The sequence below is a fragment of the Mobula birostris genome, chromosome 1, assembly GCF_030028105.1.
Source record: "Mobula birostris isolate sMobBir1 chromosome 1, sMobBir1.hap1, whole genome shotgun sequence".
NCBI lineage: Eukaryota > Metazoa > Chordata > Chondrichthyes > Myliobatiformes > Myliobatidae > Mobula > Mobula birostris.
Window position 1 is genome coordinate 211,355,586 of NC_092370.1, and position 15,652 is coordinate 211,371,237.

Sequence of the window (15,652 nt, forward strand, 5' to 3'; positions counted from 1 at the left end):
TCGTTGATTTACAAGAACCTTTGTTTTGGTACCACTCAGCCAGATTTTCAATCTCCCTCCTATACAATGATCCATCACTACTTTTGATTTAGCCTACGACAGTGGTGTCATCAAACTTAATTATGGCATTGAAACTGTGCTTAACCACACAGACATATGTGTAAGGGGGCTAGGTACACAGCATTGTGGTACACCTGTGCTGATGGCTGATTGTGGAGGAGATATTGTTGCTAATCCAAACTGACTGGGGTCTGCAAGTGAGGAAATCAAGGATCCAATTGTACAAAGGAGTATTGAGACTGAGGGTTTGAAGCTCATTGATTAGTTTTGAGGCGATGATGGTAGTGAATGCCAAACTGTAGTCGATAAAGTGTTTCCTGGTGCATGCATCTTTGCCGTCCAAATGTTTCATAGTTGAGTGAAAGGTCAATGAAATGGCACCTGATGGGAATCTGTTGTGCCTGTAGGCAAATTGGAGCAGATACAAATTGCTTCTCAGTGAGGGGTTAATATATTTCATTAACAACCTTTCAAAACACTTCATCACTGTGGATGTAAGTGCCTCCGGATGATAGTCATTGAGGCAGGTTACCACGTACTTCTCAGGCACCGGTATAACTGAAGCCTGTTTGAAGCAGGCAGATACCTCAGACTGCCGAAGCAAGAGGTTAAAGATCTCAGTGAACACTCCAGCCAGTTAATCATGGGTCATTTAGAAATCTGATGGCAGGGGGGGAAGAAGCTGTTCCTAAGATATATGTGGGTCTTCAGGCTCCTATACCTGCACCCTAATGGCAGTAATTGGGAGAAAGCATGTCCTGGATGGTGAGGGTCCTTAATGATGGATGCTGCCTTCTTAATGCCCTGCCTCTGGAAAATGTCCTCGATGGTGGGAAGACTTGTGCCCAATCTGGGTGAGCAGAAAATTCAACTGGAGTCATAATTAGCACAAAGAGGATTAGAGGTTAGTCACATTTCAGCAACTTGCTCATGGAGATCCTCATGACAGTATTGCAAATCTGATCATCTTAGTTTGTTTCATAAATTCCCATACCTCTTTCCTGAAGTAATAAATAGGAATACTGGCAAAACTGAATTTCTGGTCACAGCCCTTCAGATAAAAGTACATTTTGTTCCTGATAAGCATTCATGCTTTAGCATCACTGATGTTGTAAGTCAACAAAAATACAAAGTGATGCTCATTGTCAAACAAGAGAATAGTCTTGTATTTATTTCTCCACCATCATCACACTGAGGATATCACTGATCAGACTCTTAACTGGACTATGTACACTATTTCTTCAGTGACAGAACCAGGTCGGACACTGGTATACCGCTGTGAAAGATAAATACGAAGTTCGGAAGAGCTATTGAATGCAGCAAGAACTCATTGCCAAGGTGAAACAGATATTGGAAATGTGGAAGCAGCACTGCACCTCATCTGTGGAAAATAACCTGGTTAATAGGTGCAAGCCTTTCATCCCATTCTGTGGTGTAGGTGTGGCCTTGTACTTTGCTGCTGGCTTGCAGCAATCACCTGAGCCATAGCCCATTTCATCCAGTGGACCAAAACAGGTCATAGTGGCAATGTTCAAGTCTCCAGACAAAAGGGAAGGAAAACAATATACACAAAGTGACCTTGATTCCAATGTGTGCAGCTGCATCAAGTTCTTTTGTGTCACCAAGGATACACTATCACTACACAGCAGAGTGACAAGTTCTATTTATCCCAGGTCAGGGGTCTCCAACCTTTTTTGCACTGTGGACTGGTTTAATATTGACAATATTCTTGCGGACCGGCTGACCCGGGGTGGGGGTGGGGGGTAGGATTGCCAACGGACAAGAGTAACAGTCAAATATGTTGTGTTTACCCAGAAAAGACTACAATGACCATGAAGCCTTCCGCGGGCACCAGTGCACATGTGTGACCTGCGCATGCGTGTACCTGCTGATTTTTTTTCTGCAAATCGTTTTTGGCGATTCTGTTCGGGGGGGGGTGTTAATCACAACTGGAATATAGGTGATAAGTGGCTAATACACTCAATTTTGTTTCTAAAAGGGTTTATCTAACGAATTTAATATTAAACACACAGCGCATATTTTCCTTGCATGAATACAGTGATAAGACAATTAGCAGGGGAGGACAGGGGAGCTTGAAGTAAGTGTTGAATGAACTTCCAGTAGAAGTGGCAGAAGCAGGTTCAATATTATCATTTAAAGAAAAATTGGACAACTATATGGACAGGAAAGGAATGGAGGGTCATGGGCTGAGTGCAGGTCGGTGGGACTAGGTGAGAGTAAGTGTTCGGCACGGACTAGAAAGGCAGAGATGGCCTGTTTCCGTGCTGTAATTGTTATATGGTTATATAAGTCACTTATAAGTCAATAGCATCATAACATTTTAAGTATCGTTTGGATATTAAACACACAGCACATATTTTCCCTGTATGAACATATAAAATCATTTCAACACACCAATATCGCTGAATTAGTGGGAGCCCTGGGCTTGTTTCCCTGCAACAACACGGTCCTATCGAGGGATGATGGGAGACAGCGATACTCGAAGGGGGTTCCGTATGTCCAGTCTATTCCGCAATTTAGTTTTTCGTTGCATTCATTGCAGAGATATGTTGGAAATGGAAGCAACGTTTTCAGTGCTTTCATGGCTATCTCAGGATATTTAACCTTGACTTTGATCCAGAATGCCGGCAGAGATGTTATGTTAAACATACTTTTTAGCCCGCCGTCATTGCAAGCTCGAGTTGATCTTCTTCCCGCGCTGACATGGATGACGCGTGGGTAATAACCCCACATGCGTAATGGCTCAACAGTGGCCATGACAGGGAATGAGGAAAGGTGCAGCTGATTCCTATTGCCAAATCATATAGTTTCCTCGCAGCCCGGTAGCGCATGCTTTGTGGCCCGGTACCGGTCCGTGGCCTGGTGGTTGGGGACCACTGTCCTGGGTGTTGCAAAGTACATGAGGCAATACAACCATGGACCCAGGAAAAATAGTGTAAAGAATATTTTGTATACTATGCTATAAAATACAGTGTAAGACAAAGAAACACAAAGTTGCTGGAGGTCAAGCAGCATTTATGAAGGGGAATAAACATCAATGGTTTATTTCCTTCCATAGATGCTGCTTGACATGTCAACTTCCTGCAGCATTTTATGTGTTGTTCAAGATTTCTGGAATCTGCAGAATCTCTTATGAGCAAGATGAAAAGTGTTCTTTTACTCCACTAAGTCAGTCAGACCTGGTTTGAGCAGATAAGAAGGCCCCTCAAGGAATGTGATAATTGAATATAATGAGCCTCATACATCAAAGGCCTTATCTCAACAAAGGCATACTGTCATTGTGACTGCACCAGACTCCAAGCAGAGGCACAGTTCTGTAAGGCACATGAAATTGTGTAGGGAAGAAGCAACCATTAATCATGCACTGTCTTGTCTTAGATTGGTCAAGAATTAATAATTAAATGCCAGTGCATTGGTGAAGATGCTGCAGCTTATCTCTAAATATGTATAAAGTATTTTGTTCAAACAAGCAAGAAGCAGGTACGGTATATTAGTAAGCTGAATAGGCCTCCCTCTCCTTCTGTGAATTAGGAGACTTAAGTTTTAGTTTGTGTTGATAACGAAGTTGGGCAAGTGATTTTCCAAGTCCACAACAGATGGATGGGACCATATTGCCATGCGATGTTCCATTCAGTTGGACAGTGACTTGTCCACTGTAGAAAACTGCACAGGAAAACACTTTGACCAGTCAAACAATAGTCTTTACAGAATACGTCTGAAGGACTTTTGGGCAAGAGTGGATCCTGATAGATGGTTCCCAAGTAGACTATCAAAGCTATTTGACAGAATGACTCATTATGAGAACTTTCAAAGAAGCACAAAGACCTTGGGCTGATTGAAAAGCAGGCTGTCCTTGTTGGTTTCTTCATGGACAAGTAGAACTTCAATGCCATGCATCCAGTCTCAAAGTGACTGCCATGGGATGATAAAAAAATTATTTTCCCCCCAAACAAAAATATCATTCAGAAAAAGCCCAACCAAAGAGATCCTATTCTGAACCCTGAAAATTCACAACCTCCACCCTATGGCTGCAATACTATCTGAAAAAAAATACACTGCATCAATCTGGCAAGGTTTCTTCAATAATCTCTTCTTAGTCCACAAACTATACCATCTGTAAGGACAGAGGGCACAGAGAAAATCAACACTGCAAATTCCACTTACAGCTACAAACCACCTTCACTTAACTGCAGACTCAAATTCCAAGACTATCTTATTACAGTGCCTTACATTGCCATTGCCACGACTGGAAGTGAGGCAGGAGGGCTGGTGACTCCAAACCAGGCTGAAACACAGAGAGATGAGGCCCCCTCTACCCAGCATCTTGTTAGCAAATGTAAAGTCATCGGAGAACAAAATTCAGGAATTGAGGGAAAGACTGCTGTATCAGAGAGAAATGAGATATTGGTGTGTTCTATGTGTGAGATGTGGCTTTCTTCCAGCACACCAGATTATGAGGACACGCAGTCCTCTTTTATTGTCACTTAGTAATGCATGCATTAAGAAATTATACAATGTTCCTCTAGAATGATATTACAGAAACACAAGACAAACAAGACTGAAAAACTGACAAAAACCACATATAGTTACAATAGTGCAAAGCAATACCGTAATTTGATAAGAACAGACCATGGGCACGGTAAAATAAAAGTCTCAAAGTCTCTCGAAAGTCCAATCATCTCACACAGATGGTAGAAGGAAGAAAAACTCTCCCTGCCATGAACTTCCAGCGCCGCAAACTTGCCAATGCAGCACCCTGGAAACACCCGACCACTGCCGACTCTTGAGTCCGTCCGAAAACTTCGAGCCTCCAACCAGCCCTCCGACACCGAGCACCATCCTTGCCAAGTGCTTCGACCCCGGCCCCGGCAACAGGCAATAGGCAAAGCCGAGGATTTGGGGCTTCCCCTCTGGAGATTCTCGATCGCACGGTAGCAGCGGCAGCAAAGCGGGCATTTCAGAAGTTTCTCCAGATGTTCCTCTGTGCTTCTCACGTCTGTCTCCATCAAATCAGGATTGTGCACGGCCCCTATTTAACAAATACGATATCATTTAAGAGCGGCCGCGCACGCTGCGTTGCGTCGCCATCTTCTCCTCCCCCAGCGATCAAACCAGAAGGCTTCTTGACTTACCGAATGAGCCAAACTACTGATTAAGAAAAGGTAATATGGCCCTTGTGGCTAAAGGGATCAGGGAGTATGGGGGGAAGGCTGGTACAGGGTTCTGAGTTGGATAATCAGCCATGATCGTACTGAATGGCAGTGCAGGCTTGAAGGGCCGAATGGCCTACTCCTGCACCTATTTTCTATGTCTATGTCTATGTAAAGGAAGGGGTGTGTGTTTCACGATAAGACTCTCGGTGGTGCTCCAATGTGGCAGTTTTGATAAACTCATGTTGCCCCGACCTTGAACACCTAATGATCAAATGCAGTCCATTCTGTTTATCTAGGGAGCTCTCCCCATAATCCTGACCACAGGTAACATACCACCAGTGGCTGACTATAATCAAATGCTTAAGATATTGCACGATGCCATTGCCAAACAAGATACAATCCATCCTAATGCATTTCAAATTATAGTCAGGGACTTCAACTAGACTTGAAGAAAACCCTGCCTAATTATCATCAGTATAAACCTGTGATGACCTGGCTGGTGGCGTAATGGCAACAGTGCCGGACTTCAGGACAAAAGGTCCTGAGTTCAAATCCGGTCAGCTCCCCTGCACGCTTTCCATCCGTGCTGGGTTACGAGCTGGTGATCTCTTTGGAAACTCACCCAACAGAAGGTAATGGCAAACCACTGCTGTAACTTGCCTCGTACGTGGTTCCCCACTACGTCAGAGAGGCGTGGTGGGAAATCGTCCACTAACCGGAGAAATGCGACGTACCTTCCCTATATAACCTGTAGCACCAAAGGTCCCCACACTCTAGACCATTGTTATGCTAAGGTAAGGAGTACCTACTGTTCCATGTCCAGGCCACATTTCAGTAAATCGGATCACTTGGCTGCCCTTCTCCTACCTGGATACAGGCAGAGGCTAAAGAACAACACTCCGGAGATTAGGACAACAAAAAGGTGCTGTGGAAGCAGAGGAGGAGATACAGGATTGCTCTGAGTCTGTGGATTGTGCTGCGTAAAAAGTTAAATCAAGCAACACTGGTGACAACAGGACTTTGATTTCGAATGAGCTCAATGCCATCTGTACTCACTTTGACTGTCAAAACATGCAGGAACCATCACATGCTCCCAAAGCCTCTGATGATCCTGTGATTTCAGTCTCTGAAGCTGATGTGTGAGCAGCCTTCAGGAGGGTGAAACCACAAAAAGCATTCAGCCCAGATGGAGTACCTGGCCAAGTACTAAAATCCTGTGCTGATCAACTGGCAAGAGTGTTCACTGAGATCTTTAACCTCTCACTTTGGCAGTCTGAGGTACCCACCTGCTTCTAGCCGGCTTCAATTATATCAGTGCCTGAGAAAAACTTGGTAACCTGCCTCTGTGACTATCATCCAGTAGCACTTACACCCACAGTGATGAAGTGTTTTGAGAGGTTGGAGATGAAACATATCATCTGCCACCTGAGAAGCAGTTTGGATCTGCTCCAATTTGAAAACTGGAGCAACAGGTCCATAGCAGATGCCTTCTCGTTGGCTCTTCACTCAACCCTAGAACATCTGATCAACAAAGATACAAACATAAGGATGTTCCTTATTGACCACAACTCCAAGACCTTGGCCTCATCACTTCCTTGTGCAATTGGATCCTCGATTTCCTCACTTGCAGACACTAGTCAGTTCAGATTGGCAATAGCATTTTCTCTACAATCGCTATCAGCACAGGTGCACTGCAAGGCTGTGTGCTTAGCCCCTGTTGTACACATATGACTGTGTGGCTAAGCACAGCTCCAATGACACATTCAAGTATGCTCACGACACCACTAGTCAGCCGAATCAAAGATGGTAACTTGAATATGTACTATTGTAGGCTGAAACCTCAAAGGTGGTGATGAATCAGCCACACGATGGAGATTGAAAATCTGGCTAAGTGGTGCCATAACAACAACCCCTTTCTCAATGTTGCAAGACCAAGGAGAAGGAAACCAGAGGTCCATGAGCTAGTCCTCAGAAGATCAAAGTTGGAGAGGGTCAGCAACATTAAATTCCTCGATGTTAACATTTTGGAGGACCTCTCCTGGCCCAACACACAAGTGCAATTATGAAGAAATCACGGCAGTGCCTCTACTTCCTTAGAAGTGAGCACAGATTCAGCAAGACAACCAAAACTTTGACAAGCTTCTGTAGATGTGTAGAGGAGAGTATACTGATTGGCTGCATCATAGCCTGGCATGGAAATACCAGTGCCCTTGAACAGAAAATCTGATAAAAGTAGTGGATATGGCCCAGCCCATCGCAGGTAAAGCCCTCCCCACCATTGAGCACATCTACATGATATGCTGTCACAGGAAGGCAGCACCTTTTATCTTCCCCCCCTCCCCACCACCACCCAGGACATGCTCTCTTCACGCTACCATCATCAGGAAGGTGGTACAGAAGCCTCAGGACTCGCACCACCAGATTCGGTAACAGTTACCGCCCCTCAACCATCAGGATCTTGAACCAAAGGGATAACCACTCAACTTCACTTGCCTTATCATTGAAATATTCCCACAAATATATGGACTGACTTTCAATGACTCTTCATCTTATGTTTTTGATATGTATTGCTTATTTATTTATTATTTCTTTCTTTTTGTATGTGTACAATTTGTTGTCTTCTGCATACTGGTTGAATACTCTAGTTGATGTAGTCTTTCATTGATTGTGATGATTATGGATTTACTGAGTATGCTGCAAGAAAATGAACCTCAGGATGGTATACGGTGACATAAATGTACTTCGATAATAAATTTACTTCGAAAAAGTATTCAGCCCCACAACCCTTTGTTCACATAAATGGGTATTAAACCAGGGATTTTGATCAATTTAACTGAGAATTTTTATTTGTGAATCACATTCTCCTTCCACACCCCCTCCCCCCACCACCCAGAGTACAGCCCAAAAAAAACAGGGAAAATTGAAAAACTAGAAATTCAAAAACTGAAATGTCAGCAGTTCAAAGGTATTCATCCTCCTCTGCTCAGCACTTACTTGAACTACCTCCTGCAGCTATTACAGAAGTAGTCTTTTTGGATAAGTCTTTATAAGTTCTGGACAACATGATGGAGCAGGATTGCCCATTCCTTCTTTGCAAAATTGCTCGAGCTGTGCCAGATTAGTTGGGGAGTGATGGTGGACAGCAATCTTGAAATCTTGCCAGAGATGTTCAATTGGGTTCAGATCAGGACTCTGACTGGGACACTCAAGGACATCATCTTTCTTCATTTGAAGCTACTCTGTGGTTGCTGACAGTGTGCTTTGGTTTGTTCTGCTGAAAGATGAACTTCCTCCCCAGTTAAAGCTTCCTGGCAGAGGCCAGCAGGTTTATATCCAGCATCTCCCTGTATTTAGCAGCATTCATCTTCCCATCAACCCCGACCAGATTTCAAGTCCCTGCTGCTGACAAGCATCCCCATAGCAATATGCTACCTCCACCACATTTTACAGTAGGGGTGGTGTTACCTGATGTGCAGTATTAGATTTACGTCACACGTACTGCTTAGCATTGAGGCCAAAAAGTTCCACTTTAGTCTCACCATTTCTTTACAGCAGGTCCTAAGACTTCATGGGTAAGGGTATGCTTTTCTTTAAACCAGGGAGCTACTTCCTTACCACTCTTCCATAAATGCTCTTTCTGTGCAAGGTCTTACAGAGATTGTGGAGCCATGAACTTCATCTCCAGTTGCAGCCACTGACATCTGCAGCTCACTCAGAGTGACTGTTGGGGTCATTGTAGCCTCTCTTTCAAATGTCATTCTTCTCCATTGACTAAGTTTTGAGGGGTGGCCTGGCCTAGGCAGCGTGACTGTAGCTTCATATTTTTTCCACTTTTTCACGACAGACTGCACTGAGCTCCGAGGTATGTTCAGTGCCTTTGAGATGATCCTGTACCCTTTCCCAGATTTGTGCTCTTTTGTCTTCATTTTGGTTTGGCCTGTCAAAAATCTACCATATTGTTGGACTTTACAGAGAGATAGGACATTTATTCTTATGCATTCATTGAAAATAGACAAGCCTCCAATTTTCTACACCAACAAGTTGGGTGATTTTGTAAGGTAATACTGTCCAGCATATTGCACCTGAGAAAAGTTAGTACAGTAATTACAAAGGGGATGAATACTTTTTCCAGTCTCACCACTTTGGTTTTTAATTTTTAGTAAATTGTTGTCAGGTTTTGGAATTTTTCTTTTGATTTGACATGATGCACAATCTTTTGTATATTCACTCAAAAATATTATTTCAATATATTTTAAATTTAGAAAATGAGACAGTAAAATGTGAAAATTGTTGCAGGGGCTGAATACTTTTTCAAGGCAATGTCCATAATACCTTTGTCCTCAGAATTGCATTGGTTCAACACACCAATGACAATCATCTTCAAGGATGATTATCATGGACATTAAGTACTGGGCTTGCCATTTATGAGTGCTAAGAATGCCATGTTACTTTTCTAAATAGGGAAAACTTAGTGACTTGCAGATAAAACAATAGATGTAACACAATGGTTAATTCCTGTCAAGTTAAAAATAAGTTAAATTTAGCAATATTTGTTCCCAAGGAAATACATGGCTTATAAAATTGCTGAAAGTAGCAGTAGGCCTGAGGAATGGGGCTGTTTTTGAACTCAGCAAAGTAGGGCCAAGAAATTAATAAAGGAAAATTAGAATAAGAGAATAAACTGGCAAGACACATGAAAAAAGGGGGAAAGGTGACTGCAAGAACTTCTGTAATGCATAAAACAAAAGACCAGTAATGCCAAATGCATGGCTGTGATAGAGGCAAGAAAATGTAAAGGGTTGTAATGAAACAGCAAAGAAATTAAATAAATACTTTGTTTACCTTTCAGAAAAAGAAAAAACTACCAGAAATACCAAGGAAGAATGAGAAAGAACCAGAAATGAAGGAAACTTGGTTATACATTGGTTACACTGTACTAAAAGTTCATATATCTCAAGCTATATCAATAGTGGATGCAATGATTATCATCTTTCAAAATTTTATAATTCCCATATATTCTCAGATGGTTCCTGCAGATTAAAAGAGGGAAAATATAACCCTATTAAAGAAATAGGGTGGGGAGATGAAGAAAGGAATGACAGTAAACCACCAACCTAGCTACCAGTCCTGAGAAAATGGCAGAATCCAGACATCCCACCCTGCAAAAACTCATTTCAGGGAGATCGCAACCTCATAGCAGTCTGTGTCAATGAAGCTGTTAATTTTGCAAGACATCAGATTCACAAGTGTTTTGTGAGATAGCTGACTTCTGAATTCTGTCTTAATGTGCATGTTCACAATAGCTGCTGTCTTGGTTGATGAGCAGGCATAGTTTTTTGCTATTTCTGAATCAGGAAACATTTTCCTGAATAGCTTGCCTCTGTGCTTACACGCCTGGAATGGCAGGTTATGCTCAACGATGAAAGATGTAAAGTACACCTCAGCTCTAGTGACTTTCTCTGTCAGACTTTGGTTTTCTGCTGAAAAGAACTGTGAAATACTTGTGCAGCCTTCCCTATGCTTAGCCTCCCTAGTATGTTGTGGTCCCTAAAAGAAATAAAAGCTTAAGGTGTATCCTTATTACAGATGTGCGTCGCTTAACGTCCATTTAGACAATGTCCGATCGCATATACGTCCGTAGTCACACACACACATTGCCTGCAATAGTCGGGATCAGAACTTACTTTCTTACATCGAAATGGGGGATTTTAAATGAGTGGTTTAGAAGTTCTGTATCTTCAAGTTCAAGTTTATTGTCATCTGGCTGATTGTCCACAAACGAAACAACCTCTGTCCGGACCACGGTGTAGCCACAATACATATATCACGCACACCACATAAAACAATATATTACCATATTATTTAATAAAGTGTAATTCAAATTGCATATAAAGTGCGCAGCACTGGTAAACAGTTCGCTGTTCTAATGACGAGACCTCGGTGTGGGCTGGGTATTTATTAAAATCGGTTTTTCTTCTGAGAACGGCTACACTTAAACCCAGCCCATTGCGGGCTTCGATGTACCTGTAAGTGGAAGTGTTTCAGGAAAAAAACCCGGAAGAACTTGCTTGCTGTGAGCGCGTTTTTAAAGATGTCTTAGCGGACAATTTTGGAATTTCATTCCAATTTAAACCCCGCTCTAATCCCCTTTAAGACGCTGACGCGCCCCGCCCGTATAGGACAGCCTCGCGTAGTCAGGTTGTCACCATCAGCCTTGGGAATTTCTTCGCCAGGCTTTTGTACTTCATCACCAACAGTTGTCCGGATGATTTCAGCGTCATTACAGATGACAGTAACTGAACTGATGGAATATGGAAGAGAGAGAGAGGTTGACTGTAAAGCCCGCCCACAGAGAAAACTGATAGGTCTACTTAGCAGAAAGAGAGATCAAGCAGGATTCATTCATTTTCTTTCTTTGTTTCCCCTCTCCCTCTCTAAATAATCGATTTCCAGGATATTGTATATAATTTGCGGGCATCAGGGAGCCGCTATCGATATGCGGGAGACTCCCGGAACTCCAAGGAGAGGTGGGATGTCTGAGAATCTATTATGAAGGTCATAATAACAAAATGCCCAGAGATAAAAAAATTAAGCAGCCAGCATGCATTTACATGAAGAAAATAAATTTTACTAATCCACTATTTAAAACTACGCCTAGTAGAGCAAATAAGGGAACAAATGGATGTTGCTGTGCTTAGATTGGTTAATGGCTGACACAGGAGCCATTATCAAATATAGCAGAGCACATGGAATTTGAGTAAAAATCGTGTCTTTACTTAAGTTGGTTGGCTGGGAGCATTGAGGGTTATAGATAAGTTATTCACAATCTTTGATGACTGTCATATTTCCCCCGTTATACAAAACAGGAAGAAGGATATGAAAAGGCTTCAGGATAAATAAGATTTAAAAAGCAAGGATAAATAAGTTAAAATAAGTGAATGTGTTAGATTAAATGTAATGTGTTAGGTAAGAGCAAGGTCAGAGTTCTTGTTTCACATTTTAAAATATGTTGTTTAATCCAGCGGTCCCCAACCACCGGGCCACAGAGGAAACGATATGATTTGGCGATAAGCGTCAGCTGCACCTTTCCTCATTCCCTGTCACGGCCACTGATCAGCCATTACGCATGCGAGACGATGACCCACGCGTCATCCATTTCAGCGCGGGAAGAAGATCAACTCCTCGAACTTGCAAATGATGACGGGCTGAATAGTATGTTTGACATAACATCTCTGTCAGCATTTTGGATCAAAGTCAAGGCTAAATATCCCGAAACAGCAGGAATTCTGCAGATGCTGGAAATTCAAGCAACACACATCAAAGTTGCTGGTGGACGCAGCAGGCCAGGCAGCATCTCTAGGAAGAGGTACAGTCGACGTTTCAGGCCGAGACCCTTCGTCAGGACTAGTCTCGGCCTGAAACGTCGACTGTAGCTCTTCCTAGAGATGCTGCCTGGCCTGCTGCGTTCACCAGCAACTTTGATGTGTGTTTCTAAATATCCTGAGATAGCCACGAAAGCACTGAAAACGTTGCTTTCATTTCCAACATTTTTCTGCGAAGCGGAGTTTTCTGCAATGAATGCAACGAAAACTAAACTGTGGAATAGACTGGACATAAGGAACCCATTCGAGTATCGCTGTCTCCCACCACCCCTCAATAGGACCGCCTTGTTACAGGAAAACAAGCCCAGGGTTCCCACTGATTCAGCGATATTGGTGTGTTGCAATGATTTTATATATTTATACGGGGAAAATATGTGCTGTGTGTTTAATATCCAAATGTTACTAAAAATGTTATGATGCTATTGACTTATAAGTGACCGTATAACAATTACAGCACGGAAACAGGCGATCTCGGCCCTTCTAGTCCGTTCCGAACGCTACTCTCACCTCGTCCCACCGACCTGCACTCAGCCCATAACCCTCCATTCCTTTCCTGTCCATATACCTATCCAATTTAACTTTAAATGATAATATCGAACCTGCCTCTACCATTTCTACTGGAAGTTTGTTCAACACTTACTTCAAGCTCCCCTGATAATTGACTTATCACTATATTCATGCGAGGAAAATATGTGCTGTGTGTTTAATATTAAATTCGTTTAGAAACAAAATTGAGTGTATCACCCATTATCGCCTATATTCCAGTAGTGATTAACACGCACCCCCCGAACAGAATCGCCAAAAAGGATTGGCTGGTGGGAGGAATCGGCAAATCACGATGCGCATGCGCACTGGTACACGCGCAAGGCTTCGTGGTCATTGTAGTCTTTTTGGGGAAACGCATTTGACTGCTACTCTTACAACAGGAATTCTGCAGATGCTGGAAATTCAAGCAACACACATCAAAGTTGCTGATGAACGCAGCAGGCCAGGCAGCATCTGTAGGAAGAGGTGCAGTCGACGTTTCAGGCCGAGACCCTTCGTAGTCCTGACGAAGAGTCTCGGCCTGAAACGTCGACTGTACCTCTTCCTAGAGATGCTGCCTGGCCTGCTGCATTCACCAGCAACTTTGATGTGTGTTGACTGCTACTCTTGTCCGTTGGCAACCCCACCCCCCGGTCGGCCGGTTCGCAGTGCAAAAAAGGTTGAAGACCCCTGGTTTAATCGTTTCAGACAACTCTTAGTTGTTTCCTCCTAATTTCTTCAAATACAGAATCCAACGGATGCTCCCATTATGCAAAAACTATCAGAAGACTCTCACTGAAAAATAAACATTTTAAATATGACTTTCTTACTCTTGGATTCCTGACTAATTTTCCCATTCTTTTGGTGCCTTACATCTTAACTTCAAGACTCCTTATTTCTAAATGTCACTTCTTTTCTTCTGTTCTGCATATTATTAGTTTGCCTGTCAATATTACTAACGACATGAAACCGTCTGCTTCCCTCAGTTCTCAGTTAAAGTAGCTAAGTATTCAGCAAGTTGCCCAGAAGTCGCTGGCGCTGAGGACAGGTGCACACTATGTGACATTACAGTACTGTAATGTCAGAACCAGGCTATGTTTACATTCCCGGATAGGGAGTGGGAGGCCACAGCTGACAACTTACCACATAGCCACCCCAAACATACAGGTAGCATCCGTCCAAAACAGCACAGTGGCCGCTCCTCTCCTCCGCCACCCAGTTCATGTTGGCCTCTGCCATTCTCGCTCGGCGACTCCCAGGAATTCACCTCACCTTCCCGATGCGAACAATACCCGACGACAGCCGGAAGAGCCGCTACGGAGAGCGAAAGGACTCCAAGCACAGCGGCAGCCGCTGACGGGTTCGGGCTCAACTTCACGTCGGCGGCGTCCTTGTGCGCAGTGCCGATTAATGAGTAAACGATCCAGCAGACTTACCGCTTTTCTCTAGTTACAACTTTGTCGTATTATTCTTAGTTACGTAGTATGCATGTATTTAAAAGTATGAAAGTAGTTCTCAATGTTCTTTTTAGCAACACAAGTCCATCGGTAGATAGAAACTACCTCTTCATCCTTTAGTCCCGTTTCGCCTTCTGTTTCGTTATACCTTTCCTTGATCTGTAAATTATTTAACGACAGAGAGACTACGTGTTTGTGCTCAGGACCGCGGCCTCAATAATCCACTTGTCAATAATCTACCCCATAACAATATCTCCCCAAAATCCCGCCAATCGGCTTGCAAGCCTGCACCTATGTTTCATTGCCAATCCTACCAACCCCTACATTCCAGCAGACCATCCTTTCTAACTTCCTACATCTTCAACGAGATTCCAACACATGGTTCACCTTTCCCGCCTCTCCCATTCAGTCTTCTGAATGGGCCATTCCTTTCTCAACTCCCTGGTCTGTTCTTCCATCACCAGCAACCACTCCCCGTCTTTCCTGCTTTGACAGGAGATGCAAGACCCGTTATTTGATTTCTTCCTCTCCCCACCGTCCATGAACCTAAATACTCCTTCCAGTCGAGAGTTACTCCCATGCATTTCTCTCAAACAACTGAACTATGCTTGGTCCTCACAAACACGAGGAATTGTGCAGATGCTGGAAATTCAAGCAACACGCATAAAAGTTGCTGGTGAACGCAGCAGGCCAGGCGGCATCTCTAGGAAGAGGTACAGTCGACGTTTCCTGACCAGTCCTGACTAAGGGGCTCAGCCTGAAACATCGACTGTACCTCTTCCTAGAGATGCTGCCTGGCCTGCTGCGTTCACCAGCAACTTTGATGTGTGTTGCTTGGTCCTCACAATGTGGTTTTCTCATCTTTGGAGAAAGGAAATGCAGATTTGATGACTGCAGTGTGGTATATCTATATTCAGTCCGTAGGGGCAACCCTGGGCTTTCAAATACCTGCCACTTCAATTCCCTATCCCACTCCGTCCTAATTATCCTTCATTGATCTTAAGGAATAGGGTCTCATCTTACAATGAGACTTGATATCAAATTCCATAATTTT

At 43.3% G+C, this 15,652-nt stretch overlaps 1 protein-coding gene across 2 annotated transcripts in view; it reads right to left on the reverse strand.

Annotated features, from left to right (window-relative positions):
* The window catches only part of LOC140204248 (kelch domain-containing protein 1-like), a 110,816-nt gene extending 96,099 nt beyond the window's left edge, over positions 1 to 14,717 (reverse strand). Inside the window, exon 1 of one of the 2 annotated variants that reach the window (XM_072270807.1) lies at positions 14,285 to 14,717. In XM_072270807.1, the coding sequence (XP_072126908.1) occupies positions 14,285 to 14,380 (96 nt within the window). In that variant the 5' untranslated portion in view covers positions 14,381 to 14,717. The remainder of the gene's footprint in view (positions 1 to 14,284) is intronic. The other variant, XM_072270815.1, reaches the window with a different exon arrangement.
* Positions 14,718 to 15,652: the final 935 nt, after the last annotated feature.